This window comes from Botrytis byssoidea (genome assembly GCF_014898295.1).
Source record: "Botrytis byssoidea strain MUCL 94 chromosome Unknown BBYS_006, whole genome shotgun sequence".
Classification (NCBI taxonomy): domain Eukaryota; kingdom Fungi; phylum Ascomycota; class Leotiomycetes; order Helotiales; family Sclerotiniaceae; genus Botrytis; species Botrytis byssoidea.
Genome location: NW_024065847.1, coordinates 904,682 through 921,004, shown reverse-complemented (window position 1 = coordinate 921,004; position 16,323 = coordinate 904,682). Strand labels below are relative to the sequence as shown.

At 43.7% G+C, this 16,323-nt stretch overlaps 7 protein-coding genes across 7 annotated transcripts; 4 read left to right on the top strand and 3 right to left on the bottom strand.

Annotated features, from left to right (window-relative positions):
• The first annotated feature begins 1,067 nt into the window (after positions 1-1,067).
• On the top strand, positions 1,068-4,084 carry EAE97_003735 (uncharacterized protein). Its single transcript, XM_038874247.1, has 8 exons — positions 1,068-1,105; positions 1,156-2,137; positions 2,225-2,268; positions 2,332-2,357; positions 2,416-2,506; positions 2,562-2,813; positions 2,862-3,153; positions 3,206-4,084. The coding sequence occupies exons 2-8, from the start codon at positions 2,124-2,126 to the stop codon at positions 3,708-3,710; spliced, it is 1,224 nt and encodes a 407-aa protein (XP_038734856.1). The 5' UTR covers positions 1,068-1,105; positions 1,156-2,123; the 3' UTR covers positions 3,711-4,084.
• A 137-nt stretch (positions 4,085-4,221) lies between these two features.
• Positions 4,222-5,098, bottom strand: EAE97_003734 (uncharacterized protein; the record flags this gene model as incomplete). Its single annotated transcript, XM_038874246.1, has 2 exons — positions 4,222-4,984; positions 5,070-5,098. 2 exons carry the CDS (start codon positions 5,096-5,098, stop codon positions 4,222-4,224), a joined length of 792 nt encoding a protein of 263 aa, XP_038734855.1.
• A 479-nt stretch (positions 5,099-5,577) lies between these two features.
• On the top strand, positions 5,578-8,011 carry EAE97_003733 (uncharacterized protein; the record flags this gene model as incomplete). The annotated part of the gene is made up of 2 exons (XM_038874245.1): positions 5,578-5,604; positions 5,675-8,011. The coding sequence occupies 2 exons, from the start codon at positions 5,578-5,580 to the stop codon at positions 8,009-8,011; spliced, it is 2,364 nt and encodes a 787-aa protein (XP_038734854.1).
• A 381-nt stretch (positions 8,012-8,392) lies between these two features.
• On the bottom strand, positions 8,393-10,344 carry EAE97_003732 (uncharacterized protein; the record flags this gene model as incomplete). Its single annotated transcript, XM_038874244.1, has 3 exons — positions 8,393-8,438; positions 8,493-10,223; positions 10,292-10,344. 3 exons carry the CDS (start codon positions 10,342-10,344, stop codon positions 8,393-8,395), a joined length of 1,830 nt encoding a protein of 609 aa, XP_038734853.1.
• Positions 10,345-11,007: 663 nt separating this feature from the next.
• EAE97_003731 (uncharacterized protein) lies at positions 11,008-13,241 on the top strand (the record flags this gene model as incomplete). Its single annotated transcript, XM_038874243.1, has 8 exons — positions 11,008-11,073; positions 11,142-11,247; positions 11,304-11,455; positions 11,505-11,996; positions 12,050-12,164; positions 12,217-12,361; positions 12,413-12,851; positions 12,903-13,241. The coding sequence occupies 8 exons, from the start codon at positions 11,008-11,010 to the stop codon at positions 13,239-13,241; spliced, it is 1,854 nt and encodes a 617-aa protein (XP_038734852.1).
• A 436-nt stretch (positions 13,242-13,677) lies between these two features.
• On the top strand, positions 13,678-14,724 carry EAE97_003730 (uncharacterized protein; the record flags this gene model as incomplete). The annotated part of the gene is made up of 2 exons (XM_038874242.1): positions 13,678-13,739; positions 13,896-14,724. 2 exons carry the CDS (start codon positions 13,678-13,680, stop codon positions 14,722-14,724), a joined length of 891 nt encoding a protein of 296 aa, XP_038734851.1.
• An 893-nt stretch (positions 14,725-15,617) lies between these two features.
• EAE97_003729 (uncharacterized protein) lies at positions 15,618-16,225 on the bottom strand (the record flags this gene model as incomplete). Its single annotated transcript, XM_038874241.1, has 3 exons — positions 15,618-15,797; positions 15,901-16,113; positions 16,187-16,225. The coding sequence occupies 3 exons, from the start codon at positions 16,223-16,225 to the stop codon at positions 15,618-15,620; spliced, it is 432 nt and encodes a 143-aa protein (XP_038734850.1).
• Between the last annotated feature and the right edge of the window lie 98 nt (positions 16,226-16,323).

Here is a 16,323-nt window from a genome sequence, read left to right as displayed (position 1 = left end):
TGGGATTTATAGGAGATCAAAATTTGTGGAATACATGAATGGAATTTTCTATGGAGTTGGGGATTTACAAGATATGTATATGCGCGATACCCCTCGACACAAGATGGTTTGGATTTCGTTGGTATGCAATTTAATGGAAAGCATATGGATGGAAAACGACTGTGTACTTTGGAGCGGTTGCCGTTTGCTTTATGAGGGGTCTTGAAATTTGGCCATCTAGTTCGTAGGTGGAAAAAAATTCTGTTGCAAAATAAAAGCACATTCATTATATTGTCTATGATTCAAATCTCATGAACTGATCTGAAGGGACAAATTTGAATGTTTTTCATTGTCGGGATTTGACTCGGACATTGAAATGGAATCCGCTGTTCGAATTTAACTCGGACATTCAATTCACTTCAATCTTTGAATTTAATCCAGACATTGAAAATTATAAGCATTTCAATCTTCAAACTTAATTGGAACATTGAAACTTTGTCATCTGGGGACGTACTAGGTATATACATAGAACAGCACAGCTCGTAATGTCAGATCCTCCATATGCAATTCCAATAGCTTTGAATACCAAGAAGCCAGTCAATCCATAAGTTTGTAAATTATCATGGACAAATCTAGCCACTTAATAATACACCTCATGCTGGGTACTCCAGCTGGGTAAGCATTCCTTGCTGGAAGAATCTGATGGCACAGCCTCATAGACCCATTGCGTGCGCGTCAAAGATCCCTACAATACGACTTTTAAGTTTTAGCATATCCGAATCGTTTCTTTCTTACCAACCAACACGAAGGAAATCAACTGAGCTACAACTTGCAAGTGAACGTAGAGTTTTGATACTGACCTCAGATCTACATGGACCTATGGGGTATTTGTAAGTGGTATATCTGTTACAAAACACTTTAATATAGCATAACGGGTAGGGAAGAAAAGGGGCCAAAATCGCCAAAATCGTTCTTGAATCTTGAGGGCAAGGGTGTATAGTATATAATATATATACAATATAATAGAACGCACACGCATGGTAGAGCATACGTAGAGTATAGTGTGCTGATATATATATGATATCTGATGATTTTCGTTACGGGACTTCGTGATCAAGCTCTACCGGTAGGTACCTCTCCCTCTCTACCTGCGTACTTGTATACCTAACATGGTAGTTCATACGAATGACTTTACTAAAATCTAAATCTAAAAATCGTAATCCAATTTTGTTTTACTGGAGTACTCCGTGTACTAAATTTAGAGGAACTATACTATACCTGCCCAGGGTAGAGTAACAGCTAGCTAGACCTACCTACCAACTACCTAGCCTGTCCAGTGTCCAGTGTCCAGTGTCCAGTCACTCCAGTGTCCACTGGTGAGCCAGCCCAGCCAAACACAGTTGGCCCAAACAGAGAAATAAGGTCAAAGTTCTATGAACCACTCAACCATTCAATCACTCAAAGTAAATGAAAGACCTTGACTTTTTGTAGTTTCATCTCTTTCTTTCCAACTCCAACTCCAACTACCTGCCGCTTGCTTGAAAAGTAAAGGTACAGATAGTGCTACCCAAATCGCAAAATTTCCACCCTGAGAACTTTCTAACTCAAACCTCACTTCCAGCTTCAAGCTTCAAACTTCAAACTTCAAACTCCAAACCTCGACCTCCAAAGTTCGAACATCCGGAAGTTTATAAAAAGTCATCCCACATTGCCAAGAACTTTGTGACTTCAATTATCCATTATTTCGAAATAATCCTTCGATCCGCTCATTGGATTTCATTCATTCATTCATCCATCCATCCAATAAATCACCATTAAATTAGAAAAAATATCATTCATTATTTGTTGCCTCGGTCAACAGGCATTCGAACTACAGAATTATCACTAAAGCTAGGGGTGAAACTATCTCATGACACTCCACGTCGACTTGCGATCATCACACTCAACAATTTTGCGAAGAACGCTCCTCGGCGATAATTAGACTCAAAGAAGTCACACGATTTCTTTGCGCCGATTTATACACTTGCGCTACCACTTTGATATCCTTACGAGGTCTTTCGTGAGCGTGAGCTCAAAGGCTCAACAAATCAAATAAACACCTTGCAACACCGCTAGAAGGGAAATCTCAACTCTGCGCAGTCAGGATGTTGGAAGACAAGTACGTCAATGGCATCCGGAACCCGATCAATCGCGCATGGAGTTTTGCTGGGCGTTTCAAACAGGCAAAGACTGACTGGTGATAAAGATACATAGGGCTGGCTTTAGCCATCACCTCAACTATGGCGATAGGTATGGATTTACAGATTCTGGCAAAGTGGAAAAAATGAGACTAACATTGCGTCTCCCTGACAGGCACAAGTTTCGTCATAACTAAGAAGGTACGAACATTCACATTTCAAATATTTATTTGTAATCATTCACTGACGATTTCCTTAGGGGCTGATGGATGCCGAAGAAAGACACGGTTTCGAAGGAGATGGATTCACATACTTGAGGAGCCCGATATGGTGGGGTGGTATAATAGCATGTACGGGTCAACTTGCATACCACGCGGGGAAAATCAGCTAATAGGATATGAACAGTAATTGTCGGAGAAATAGCAAATTTTGCAGCATATGCGTTCGCCCCAGCAATTCTGGTCACACCTCTTGGAGCGCTCAGTGTTTTGATCGGAGCGGTTCTAGGGTCATACTTTTTGGATGAGAAACTTGGTACATTGGGGAAATTGGGTTGCGCGACGTGCTTGATAGGATCGGTCATTATTGTTCTTCACGCGCCCCCGGACAAGGAAATTAAGAGAATTGATGAGATTCTTCACTATGCTATCCAACCAGGTATGCTAAAAATTCTCTCTCGCTTCTGAAGCATGCTAATATCGACAGGATTCCTTTTCTTTTGTCTTTTCGTTGCAGTTTTTGCAATCGTTATGATTTACAAAGTCACCCCAAAGTATGGCAAAAAGAATCCTCTAGTTTACTTGTCGATTTGTTCAACTGTCGGCAGTGTTTCAGTCATGTCAGTAAAAGCATTTGGTATTGCAGTAAAGTTGACATTGGGTGGTGAAAATCAATTCATCTATCCCTCAACCTACGTCTTCATTATCGTAACTGTAGTCTGTATCTTGACACAGATGAACTATTTCAATAAGGCGTTGAGCCAGTTTCCCACTTCTATGTAAGTCATGTACAATTTTGAGCCCGTTTTTTTGATTCTAACGTCTACCCAGCGTAAACCCACTTTACTACGTTACTTTCACGACTGCAACACTTACCGCCTCATTTATCTTGTACGGCGGGTTCAACACTTCTGATGCGGTCAACACAATTTCCCTCCTATGCGGATTCCTTGTCATTTTTACAGGGGTTTACCTACTCAACGTCTCGAGAACTGACCCTGAGGGAAACAAGATGGTATCCGGCACAGACGGTATAGCGACCGACCCTCTTTCCGGCTTGTCGACGAGACGAAGTATGCAGGCCCGCCGAAGCAACGATCCGCACAGGATGAGCATGGGAAGCAATGGATATGGCAGAGGAGACAGAGAGGGGCTGATTCATGCATATGACGAAGAAGAGAACGCAGGATTCGGTCTTGCGGACCTAGCAGACGACAGCGACGACGATTCGCTACCTCCACGAGCTATGAATGGGAAGATCAACGGGCATAGCAGCAAAAAGAGTTTCAGCGAGCCATTAGAGCAGGAGAGGCCGGGCAGATCATCCAATCGGTGACATCTCCAATAGGAATAACAGTTTATTTGATGTGATGACACACGTTTCGAAACTATTGCGAACATGTTCGGGCTGTATATTTCATATGCTAAGGGTTGGAATTTACTTGTGAGGGTCGTGCGTGTTTTTTTTTTTATTTCATTAAAATATCATTTTGGTGGCAGGCTGGTCTGCTGGCTGGGGCTATAACTCAAAGTACGACTGCATGAGGATCAGGCGTTTGGGTTGCTATTGTGTACAAAATGAGACGGTTGGGGGAAAGACATCTATTTGTACGATATATAATGGGTAAATCAAGGAATGGGCTCTCATGAGGCGCTATAAGCTTAGTTTGACTCTCACTTTTGAATTCAAGCTAAAGTGGTGGCATTTGGTATCACATTTAATAGTATCATGTAACATTATTTTCAAGTGTTTTTAAAGCCGTAAATTTCGTTGGCTAGATGTGAATACAAGTCCGTGAACTATGAACTCGCAGGAAACGCCCATCCTATTTTACTAATCCATAAATTTATTCCTCTTGGGGAGCTAGAGCAGCCTCTTCACCAGCCTGTTCCGATGATCGAGCGGCCTCAGCAGCTGCTTGAGCAGCGGCAGCCTTCGCACCGTAATCCTGGCTCATAGGTTGAACCACACTTTGCTCCTCCTTTGGCTCGATGATGGTGACGGAATCTGGAAGACCCTTGGATGGTCCAGACTTTCCTTCTGGGTCGGATCCTCTCATGATCTTGACCTTGATACCGAGAACACCTTGCTTGAGGAGAACGTGACGGGTGGCGTGGTCAATGAAGTCCTTTGCTGGTTGACCGGAGTGGATCATGAAACCATCAGTGAACTTCATGGACTTGGCACGAGCAGCACGTAATTTTCCAGAAACGACAACCTCACAACCCTTAGCACCAGACTCCATGATGAATCTGAGAACACCGTAGCATGCTCTGCGGACGGCGAGACCGTTGAGAAGCTTGTATCTGAGGGATTCGCATTGAGCGACGGCGGAGAGACCACGGTTTTGGACCTTGGCGGCGTAGAGGGAAACGCTGTTCTCTGGGAACTTGAAGCGCTTTTGGATGAGGGAGGTAAGTTCGCGAATGCGGCGTCCTTGCTCTCCGAGAACTTCTTGAGTGTGGGTTGCGCGGATGATGATGTCGGTGACGGTTGGGGTGACACGGACTTCGACACCGGAGTATCCCTCCTCAGCCAACTCGCGTTGGAAGAACTCGTTCAATTCGGCGTAGAAAACACCATCGGCGACGAACTTTCTGCGCTTGGAGCTGTACACAAGAAATTCATCATTAGCCCCGCGAACTTTTTTTCTTGTTGAATGTTGAATGAGCTGTAGCAAGGGCAATTTCTTACATAGCGGCACCTGGAACACTGGAAGCCATATTGTCTGATTTATGAGTTATGAACCGGTGGGAAAAAGGTTCAACGTCGTCGTCGTGATTGTCGTGTGGTCGATGGTCGCGAGTTCGAAACTGAATCTTGTTAATTTTCCTACGAATTCCTAGCGTATGTGGGATTTTAAGCGAATTGGAAGATAACAGCCTTTATTATGAGGCTCAAATGATTCTCATAAGGCTCACAAATTAAAGCCCCACTAGACCCCCATGTGGCATGAGCCGTATAGCTACAGCCTGATTGGAACGCCAGGGATGCTACGTAACTGATATGATATCGAATTTCAGTTCATGAAGATGATCAAATATTCATAATACAGCCAAAAATTATTCAAAAATATCTACATATCCGCCCTCAGAACTCGGAATAATAAATTACAGTGCTAGAATACGAAAGAAGACCTTTAAACTTACAAATGGTTCATATTATTTATACTACAACCGAGTGCGCCGAGCCATAAATAAAAATGGCAGACAAGCTCAAGATATCAAAGGTTGGTCAAACACTGAACTCCTGCCGCGCAATTGCGAGTTAATCAACTAACTTTTGTAATCACTCCATAGGTGGATGACGTTCAGGTAGTAGCTCGGGGGCAAGCTTCCAACGTTACACTACACTTAACGGCCCATCATTTAATTGTAGTTCAAGCACCTCTTCCTCCGCCGGAACCTTCGCAACAAGCATCATCAACGCAAAAGCGCACAGGGGCTCCGGTCAAGACGAGGGAGTCATGGATAGCATACCCTATGATAGCATACTGTACATTTCGACCAACTTCCCCAGGATCTGCCCAAGCTTCGTCTATTCGTCTCCGGGGTCGAGACTTTAATTATTATACTCTTAATTTTGCGGATGACAAACAAGCTCGAGAAACATTTGAAAGCTTAAAGAACCTGACGTGCAAGTTGGGTAGTATTGAAAGATTATATGCGTTTAGTTATAAAGCGCATGGGGCAGAAAAGCAGATAAACGGATGGGATGTATACGATCCGAAGGCAGAATGGAAACGTTTGGGAATAAGTGAGAAGGGGGTTGATAGAGGTTGGAGGTTGTCTAAGATGAATCATGATTATGCCTTCTCTCCTACCTACCCAGCCTTACTTCCAGTTCCTTCATCTGTCTCCGACATCACAATCAAGCATGCTGCCCAGCACCGTTCGAGGGCCCGGATACCAGTTCTAACATATCTGCATCCTGTCAATAATTGCGCTTTGACAAGATGTTCACAACCTCGGACCGGTATGCGCCAAGCCCGCAGTGTACAAGATGAGAAGTTGGTTAGCGCATGTTTTTCGGCAACATCACAGGTCGATGAGGTGGATTCGGTATCTCCAGCGGCATCTAGAAATAGTCCAGCTTCCAGTCAAGGCGATATTAGTACGCCGAACAATGGAGAAGTGACAGATACGGAACGTTATGAGGATGAGATGCTTGCATCTGCGTCAAATATCGAGATCATAACCGAGAAACCTCAAGTGTATGGGGCACAGCAGAACAATCTAATTGTGGATGCAAGACCTCAGGTTAATGCTTATGCTAACCAAGTAAATGGCTTTGGCACGGAAAAGATGGAATACTATCCACTTGCTAAGAAAGCATATTTGAATATCGCAAATATTCATGTTATGCGAGACTCTCTGGCGAAAGTGATTGACGCTATTAAGGATGCTGATGTGTCCCCTCTTCCTCCAAATCGAGAACTCTTGGCAAAGAGTGGTTGGATAAAACACATCACTGGTATTCTTGATGGAGCGGCATTAATCGCAAGGCAAGTCGGTATACAACATTCACATGTCCTCATTCATTGCTCAGATGGCTGGGATAGAACGAGTCAGCTGAGTGCTCTATCCCAGTTGATGCTCGACCCTTACTACAGAACTATAGAAGGATTCATAGTACTAGTAGAAAAGGACTGGCTAAGTTTCGGTCATATGTTTCAACATAGATCTGGATTTTTGAATCATGAGAAGTGGTTTGTAACACAAAATGATGCTCTTGCTGGCTCAGCAATACAGCCAGGTGGGAACACTGACGGGCGCGGAGATGCTATCGAAAATGCTTTGCTAAGCGCCAAACGATTCTTCAATAAAAGTAACCACAGTCAAGAGAATGTCGATGAAGCAGATGAGGTTGCAGTTGATCAATCTCCAAAGAGACCTATTTTAGACACGCTCCCTCAAAGTGATGTTACCAAGCCCAATGAAACTAGTCCAGTTTTCCACCAGTTCTTAGATGCAACCTATCAGCTTCTCCGTCAACACCCTACTCGCTTCGAATTTAATGAACGATTCCTTCGCCGACTTCTCTATCATCTCTATTCCTGCCAGTATGGGACATTCCTCTACAATAATGAAAAGTCTCGTGTAGATGCTCGCGTCAAAGAACGCACTAAGAGCGTCTGGGCATATTTCTTGTCCAAGAAATCCGAGTTTACTAATAAGGAGTACGACGGAGAAATAGATGATCACGTTAAAGGAAAAGAACGTTTGATCTTCCCTAATTTAGAGGATGTAAGATGGTGGCATCAAGTGTTTAATCGCACTGACGAAGAAATGAACGGACCGCATAATCCTGCCATGGAAAGATATCTAGCACTCAGTGCAAATAACAGTAACGGCCTTAACACAACTGCAAGTATAAGTTCGCCGCCTGGAGCGCCACCCGGTCGTACGGTTCTTGCGGGCCTGGAAGCGGGGACTTCAACAAGACGAGGTTCAAATGGGACGACGACTGTTAGTGGCAATCCATTCGCAAGTCTGAGAGATGGAATTGCGGGGCTGGGAATTGGAAAGGCAACGGGTTTCGGAGGTTTGGGGGGCACGGGAAGTGCTACCCAGAGCGGTCCGGCAAGTCTGAATGGAAATAGTAAGGAAATGGAAATGGAGGTTGAGATGCAATGATGTTATCATACGACTGTTAGTTTTGGGATGGATGGTTAGGAAATTGCCTATCCAGGCTGGCGTTTAAACCGAGCTGGGAAATGTGTGTTTCTGAGAGACGGGGAGGAAAGGGAAAGGAAGTAAATGGGGGAAACATTCTTCTAATTATATCTCACCAAGGCACTGTAGGAGTAAAGGCGTACTGGTAGAGAGACGTTGTCAAAATGACGAAAAACCTTTATAACGTTTCATAATTTTTTGATACTTTTTACTTATTATTCATACATCAGACACGCTATTGAAGTAGCTAAATAGCAAAAGTAAAGCCGCGAATCAATGCCTTCTTTTGGGAGTATTCTAGCTCGCCTTTTAGCCTATATGCGATTGATGTGATTTAATGGCTTATAAGAAGACTTCAAGATTGATCTCCAAAGTGCTGACAGGATATCTAGGGCAAATTAGTATGTTACGTTCTCAAATCTACAAGCAGACATAGACTTACCTCAATTCGAATTTATCTAAAACAGTAGGATGCAAGATACCAAACTCACCGACACGCACCTCCTTGCCCCCCAACCGTAAATAGATCGCGGCCGCATGACCAGCAAAGAAGGTTGGCTCATCAATCTCCTCAATCCAGTATCCATCTGGTTTTGCTGGGGTCTCCTTGATTGCGAAATCCTGTTTCTTGCCCTCTAGCCCCTCCTCGTGTGTGATGAATGCGGTTTGCAACATAAGCAGGACGCGATCGAGTAAACCATGGACAACTTCGAAACCACTGGTTTTGCCGTACCAGGCTGCTGCAAAATGACGCTCATTTCGCGATTTACGCTCCAAGGTCAAATCTTTAAACGCAACATCAGACACTTCAAAGACTTTGAGGGGGAGACTGTGTTTCTTATTTTCACGGATGGTTTTAAGGAGACCGGGGAGGAGTGATGTGCGGACAACTTGATATTCAGCGGTCTTGGGGTTGGCAAGTCGAACAGCTGTAGTGCCATCATCTTTGCGGTTGAGCCAAGCGAAATTCTCGTCGTGAGAGCAGAGAATTAGAGGCATGACTTCGCTCCAGCCTGCCATGGCGGTTTCCGTTCTAACTATGTCACCAAGTTTGTTGATTGGGAGGGGTTGAGCAATTGTGGAGGCTTTGTTTGGGGATGTACGGGGAAGATTGTTGAAGCCGTAAGCAATAGCCACGTCTTCCATGATGTCACATTGGTGAAGAACATCGGCTCTGGTTGTTGGTATCGAAACATCCAGTAAATTCTTATCCTCTGAGGAGGGTTTCGCGGATAAGCACATTTTCTTGAGAAGCTCACATATCTTTTCTGGGGATTCTGAGAGACCACAGCAGTTGTTGATATAGTCGACCTCAGCCTCAGTTTCCCGTGGGCTAAGATTGGGAGTTGTTCGGGTTTCCTGGTTGTGCTCCGAAATAATCTCGACGGGCTCAATTGTGAATGGTTCCGCGCAGTATTGAGAGAACATAGAAACTATGATATTGTTTACGATTTCTAGTTTTGTGCGGTCCGTACCAGTCATCTCAATGAAAACATTCTTGGTATTCAAAGTAATCTTGGAATGATCTCCGTTAATGATTGGAGGCATAGACATGACAGTGCGATTTGAGTCGTAAATAACTGGATATACTGGTTTGTCCCGAATAATGTGTAGGTATTTTCCCAAGTGTTTGTCGTTCTCATAAAATTGCATTAATTCCTCCGCGTTCATCTCCTTAGTTTGGTTCAAAGGCGTGAAAACGATATCTTTTGGTGGAAGTGCCTCGTATGTGAAAGGTCCTTTGACTGTATCCATATCATGTGTACCAATCGCAACCAAGGTGCGCTGTCGGGCAAGATTCTGGTGTAGTTTGTCTTGCAGCGAGATGAAGGAGTCATAACCATCTTGAGTGAAAGTAACGTTTCGCAGAATCGACGCCGAGACGTATGGTCGCACTTTCATAGTATCTTGGTGAACTGTCAAGGTCTCTAAATTTCCACTCTCAGGTTTGACCAATCTATAGTTTGGGAAGGGTGTCTTCTCTCTGAAGACATTCAGCATGAGAGCTATGCCCTCAAAACAGAGCATATCATATCGATTCGCGGGGATTTCGATTTTAAGTTGTGCAGGCTCTTGCTTTCCGTTGACTATTGGTCTTTCCGAATTTGTTGTATCCTCGTCCAATTCAATTCCAAATTCGAAACATAACTCTTCGAACTCTTCTGTGGTATATCTGGGGTTCAATTTAGTTTACTACAACATATATGGCAAGCTGCGAAGTCACAGAAATTGTTTACTCACTCTTGCCCGAGAGCTTCGTAGAGCTTCGCTTTATCAACGCTGATCGTGGGCATCTTGACTGATTAGTTGCGGTTGCAATATTTGCTTCACAGTTTCTTGAATCAATATGAGCAATGAGTTAAGGTTATGAGTCGAAATAATTATTGGTGGGGTTGTATCAGAGGGGTCTGAACTGAGAGGTATACGTTTATGCCTGAGGCTCATATATCAATGGGTCAATGGTTGATTCTCAAAGGTTCAAACTCACCGAGAGCTGTCGCTGCCAACCAACATTAAATCTACCACCTCTTCTGAATTCTAAAGCGTTTGTCCAGCACCGCTACTTTAAATTTCAATTTCATCCTCTTTGCGGAAGTGTGTTTTAAAGGTACCTTTCCAATAATTTCTTTCACTATCAAATCGAAGTCTGGATCTGTTTACAAAGAGTCCTTCGCTGCTTCCCCCACCATATGCCACCCAGATATCTCGTAGACCTCACTGACATGTCATCGGCAGTCCCTAGGTCTGGATTATATCATAAGATTTATTCACCTCTCCCGCTTTTTCTTAGTCCCGGAGATTAATTACGAAGTTCCGTCAATCTATCAACAGGAACCTACGACCACGCGATAACCTCCTAAATATTCTCAACCACGAAATACAGAGTAAACAAATCCAACACCACACCTTATTAAACCTCCGAATTCACTCCATAAAGACTTTTACATATCTTCACAATGGCGGACGCTCCAGATAAGACTGACGAGCTCTATCCCATAGCTGTTCTCATTGATGAATTAAAGGTATTGAACCAAGGCGCATCACCCTTCAAGGGACAAGGCTTTGTTGCGCAGTACTGATAGCTTACTAGCATGACGACGTTACTTTAAGACTGAATGCCATTCATCGACTGTCAACGATTGCCCTCGCACTCGGAGCAGATCGCACAAGAGACGAGTTGATTCCCTTCTTAGATGGTATGGCGTGCGATATGGAACTATATTTTAGTACGATGGTTGACGATATTATGTAGAATCCGTCGAAGACGAAGACGAAGTTCTCACAGCTTTGAGCGAGGAACTCGGAAACTTTGTAGAATATGTTGGCGGGCCAGAGTTCGGCCATGTTCTTCTGTCACCCCTCGAGAACCTCGCGGCCATCGAGGAACCCCTGGTTCGAGAAAAGGTTTGTCAATAGTAGTGACATGTAGTTATAATTATGCTGACTGGATTAGGCTGTGGAATCTTTAAACAAGATATGCGAGGAGCTATCCTCACAACAAGTCGAAGAGTACTTCATTCCCCTCACGATTCGACTTTCAAAAGCCGACTGGTTCACCTCAAAGATCTCTGCCACAGGATTATATAACGTACCATACAAAAAGGCGTCGCCTCCAATGCAAGAGCAGCTCAGGCAACAATTTGGCCTTTTAGTTCATGACGAAACCCCCATGGTCCGAAGACAATCTGCAAACAACTTGTCGAAATTTGTGAAGGAAATGCCCGCTACAATAGTTGTGGAAGAAATGATACCCTTGTTCCAACACCTTGCCGGCGACGACCAGGATAGTGTACGTTTATTGACAGTAGAGATTTTGATTGCAATTGCGGAAGTCGTACCAAAGGAGCAGCAATCAAGCCATGGAGTTCTACTCACAGCCTTGAGGAGTTTAATCGAAGATAAAAGTTGGAGAGTGAGGTATATGGTAGCTGATAGATTCGAGAAGGTTGGTTTTACACGGATTGTACAATTCTGGTAGACAGTGCTAATGCAGTATAGATTGCAAAAGCGGTTGACGATGAAGTTGTAACAAGAGATCTTGTACCAGCATTCGTCAAGTTGTTGAAAGACAGTGAAGCAGAAGTACGTACAGCAATTGCTGGTCAAATCCCTGGTATGTCTGGTCATTCCTGTTTTCCAAGATATCACACTAAACAAAAGGAAAGGTTTCTGCAAGCTTGTCGATCACACTACTCTCTTAAACGATATCATGACTACTGTCGAAGATCTGGTTTCTGATACTTCTCAACACGTTCGGGCTGCTCTTGGTACCCAGATCAGTGGTCTTGCACCAATTCTTGGCAAGCAAGAGTAGGTTTTTACATCCACAGTTTATGATCTTTATGCTTACAAGCTCTACAGAACCATCGATCACTTGCTCCCGATGTTCTTGCAAATGCTCAAAGATGAATTCCCAGATGTCCGTTTACACATAATCTCCAAGTTGGAGTTGGTGAACCAAGTCATTGGCATTGATCTCCTCTCACAATCCCTTCTTCCTGCTATTGTACAGCTTGCTGAGGATAAACAATGGCGTGTTCGCTTGGCAATCATTGAGTACATTCCTCTATTGGCCAGCCAACTCGGTGTTCAATTCTTCGATGAGAAGTTGGCTGCTCTCTGCATGGGCTGGCTTGGAGATACAGTCTTCTCTATCCGTGATGCGGCAACAAAGAATTTGAAGAAGCTCACCGAAGTTTTTGGCGTCGATTGGGCAAATGAAGCCATCATTCCAAAAGTTATGGCTATGGGAGCCCATCCAAATTATCTTTACAGAATGACCACCTGCTTTGCAATTACAGTAAGCTTCAGATTTTATCCCTTGCTCAAAATATTCTAACCCTATCCACAGACACTTGCGCAAGTCGTCAGTCTCGATGTTGTCTCAAATTCTATCCTACCTATGATGGACAAATTAGTAGCCGACGAGATTCCAAATATTCGTTTCAATGTCGCCAAATCATACTCTGAGATTATCTCAGTTCTCAAGAGATTGCCAGATGAGGGTACCGTGTATTCGCTAGAGAAGTCTGGTAGCTCAGAACCGCCTTCGGCTAGAGGTCAAGAACTTATCCAAGAAAGAATTCTACCAAATTTGGAAAAGTTGCAAAAGGATGATGATGTCGATGTTCGGTTCTTTGCTACTACGGCTGCAGCTTCTATTTCTGGTGAACCTATGGAAACCTCATAGATAGGGAGGTAAAGATGTCGCATATGGGAACAAAAATGTTTCTTCTTTGATCCAGTTAGGTTGAGCATGGTGGCCTTGCTGTTTTCCTGTTATTCTAGATCGGAGCATGAAATGCAGCATAGTCCCTTCTAATAAGTTTTTGATAAGCAACCTCCCTCATCTGCAGATGGTAGGCGATACAACCGTAGAGAAACAAACCAAATGAGAACGATATACTGAATTATTCAATGCTTGTGATCAATGAATTGTGAACCACGCATCTCTCGACTATAGCAGTGCGGTTTCTCAAGGGTCTCGACTTTCTTAGGCGGTGAACCAAATTATTCTGCCGCTATCGAGGATACCCACCCTCATTACCCTCATGCCATTCATCTCCTGCACAACATCTTCCCTCAAGACTGAGTAAAATTGCAATTGAAAAATATTACGTTTCAGAATGACTTCAGAAGCATCTAAACCATCACATCTCGATCCATCAGCTCTAGGCACAAAAGAATAGTAAGTATGTCTTATGCGCTCTACAGATGATTTACCCCTCCATACTACCCCTCTATTACACAAATTTTCTCCTTTTTCGCACCGTACTTGCTACCCAGCACACTCGCATCCTTCTCTCTAATATTCAAAGCCATATTCGTTAACAAAGAAGCTTAGTTGGGATAATCTCTATAATCGTGAAATATCAAACCACGAACTCGATGCGACGGATGTAGGAACTATATGGTTTGATGATTCATCTGCAGAAGATAAAGTCGTAGATTTCTTGAACGGAGAGATTTTCGAGAAGGATTTATTAGGATTGGGAAAAGGGAGGAGGAGGAACGATTTTGGACTACTGGATCTAGGGACAGGAAACGGCCATTTTTTGGTTAGGCTGAGGGAGGGGGAGGAGGATAGTGATGAGGATGAGGATGAGGCGGAGGAAGAGGAAGAGACAGAGAAAGGGAGAGAAAGGGAGGCCCCGGGAGAAAAATGGGTGGGAAGAATGATGGGTGTGGATTATTCGGAGAGATCTATTGAATTTGCGAAACGAATTGCGAAGGATAAACTAGAGGAAGGGGAGGAAGAGGGAACCGAACAGGGAAACGAAATCGAATTCATCACCTGGGATATAATGAAAGAAGATCCATCTCCAAAAGTTCTTAATGGAGAACAGGCAAAAGGATGGGATATAGTGCTTGACAAAGGGACATTCGATGCTATTAGTTTGTCAGAGGAGACAGATGCGAATGGGAAGAGGATTTTCGAGGGATATAAGGAGAAAGTACTGGCATTAGTGAGAACTGGCGGAGTGGCGGTTGTTACGAGTTGCAATTGGACAGAGGAGGAACTGATTGAGTGGTTTGTTGGAAAGGGAGAGGAGGAGCAGGGAGAAAGGTTTGAGGTACTGAGGAAGATTGAGTATAGAAGTTTTAGTTTTGGAGGAGTGAAGGGCCAGACGGTGTGTAGTGTTTGTTTTAGGAAATGTGGAGGGAGCGAATAGATGGATACCGGGAAAATGGTACTCAGAAGGTTGTCCTGAGGGCTAAGGCTTGTGGGTGTGGTTTGAAGGATGCAATCTCGGAGGGGCCATAGGCTCTCCCTAACCACCCTCGAAGCCAGATGGCGTAGAACACTACAAAGATGAATACTGGAGGCCAAGATTGGATGATTCCCAATGCAATACGACACAAATTCTCTATGTAAATCCCGCACGAGTGGTGCTTGAATGGGAAGTTCTTCCCATATTCCAAGCATGATGTGTACAATTTTTCATTTCATCGAAATGTTCTGGGAAGCACAAATATTCAAGAAATTGGAGTCTGAAGTCTGAAGTCTGAAGTTTCGCTTCCAATTGGTCTCACAGTTCACTTACTGTGATGTCTCTGTGAATATATGAAGTGTCAATTATGTTCTATATAGTTCTGTCAAGTACATATATGACACGAAAGGCTTCTTTATAGTAGAAATTGAAGCACAGTTCCTATTTCGAATAGTGAAGTACTGCTCGTCTCAAGTGACAACTGAACTCTATGCCTAAAACCTCCATTAGAATTATGCTTCTCAATATACAAGGTTATTAACCCACCAAAGCCGGATTCATTTATACCTATAACACTTTTCGATGCCTCAGATGTGACAATCGCTCAAACGCTCTTGTAGGTCATTTTGATATGCACCGTGTGCGGTTCGTTACGGTCATCGAGGCCTTCAAGCTCCCGAGTGCAATTTAAATGATTGCGACGTCAACACGCAGCTGCTAATGCGTCATGGTCCTCGAGATATAGAAGCTCGAAGCCCATGTTGCACGAAATTCGTGTGTGAGACGTTGTTTCTTCCGGGTCAGGAATTCATTCCAGTCATTCCGATTTAGTCCATTCGTTATTTCCTCCCATTCTACTTTTTCTTGTTGTTCCCAACATTGCCAGTCGCATTATTTCTAGGTTCGCTGAGGCCAGCACGTCTTAATCTCCCGAAGAACTTTCCATCCTTCAATTTCTCTTTCGATACCATGAAAATTGCCCTATAAATCGGTCCCATATCATGAGGACCACATGGTCGTGCATCACCACTTGCCTTACGTTTTTCAAAAAAATGACTGGAAACAGGATTTAATTGCCGTTTCGACAGTCATTTCCTTGGGGGTCTCATCTTCTGAGACTGGAGTGTCTGAGCTTACATGATGCTCCAAGTCTCCCTCAGACTCGAGCTCTTCAAACTCCGGTGTTTCAGTCAATATTGGTGAAGACACTATCGTACCTTTAATCCGAGAAGCTTCCTCCAACGTAAAATAAGGTCCACCGATATAGAGTTCATCAGTTGTATTCTGAGTTCGTGCCTGGGCTGCGTGATCGTTGGCGATGTTGTGCAGGTCGTGGAGGAGAACATGAATCTATTGGCCAATTAGAAATCTTCGGTGGTTGAAGACGACAAGGAGCAAGGGACAGGGGATCAGGAAAACCCACTTTATACCAAAGATCATGATCTGCTTGAAGATCTGACATGTTATGTGTAGAAGCACTCGCGTGCTCTGAACAAAGCTATTCATCAATTGACTTTTCTTCTTGCTCATGTTTGGTATACCCGCTCTGACTGTCTTGAG

What these genes read in the sequence shown, in the direction of transcription:
- EAE97_003735 (XM_038874247.1), top strand. An exon ending in GTTTCGTCATAACTAAGAAG is followed by an intron (nt 2,358 to 2,415) that starts GTACGAACATTC and finishes CGATTTCCTTAG; the next exon opens with GGGCTGATGGATGCCGAAGA. An exon ending in TCACTATGCTATCCAACCAG is followed by an intron (nt 2,814 to 2,861) that starts GTATGCTAAAAA and finishes TAATATCGACAG; the next exon opens with GATTCCTTTTCTTTTGTCTT.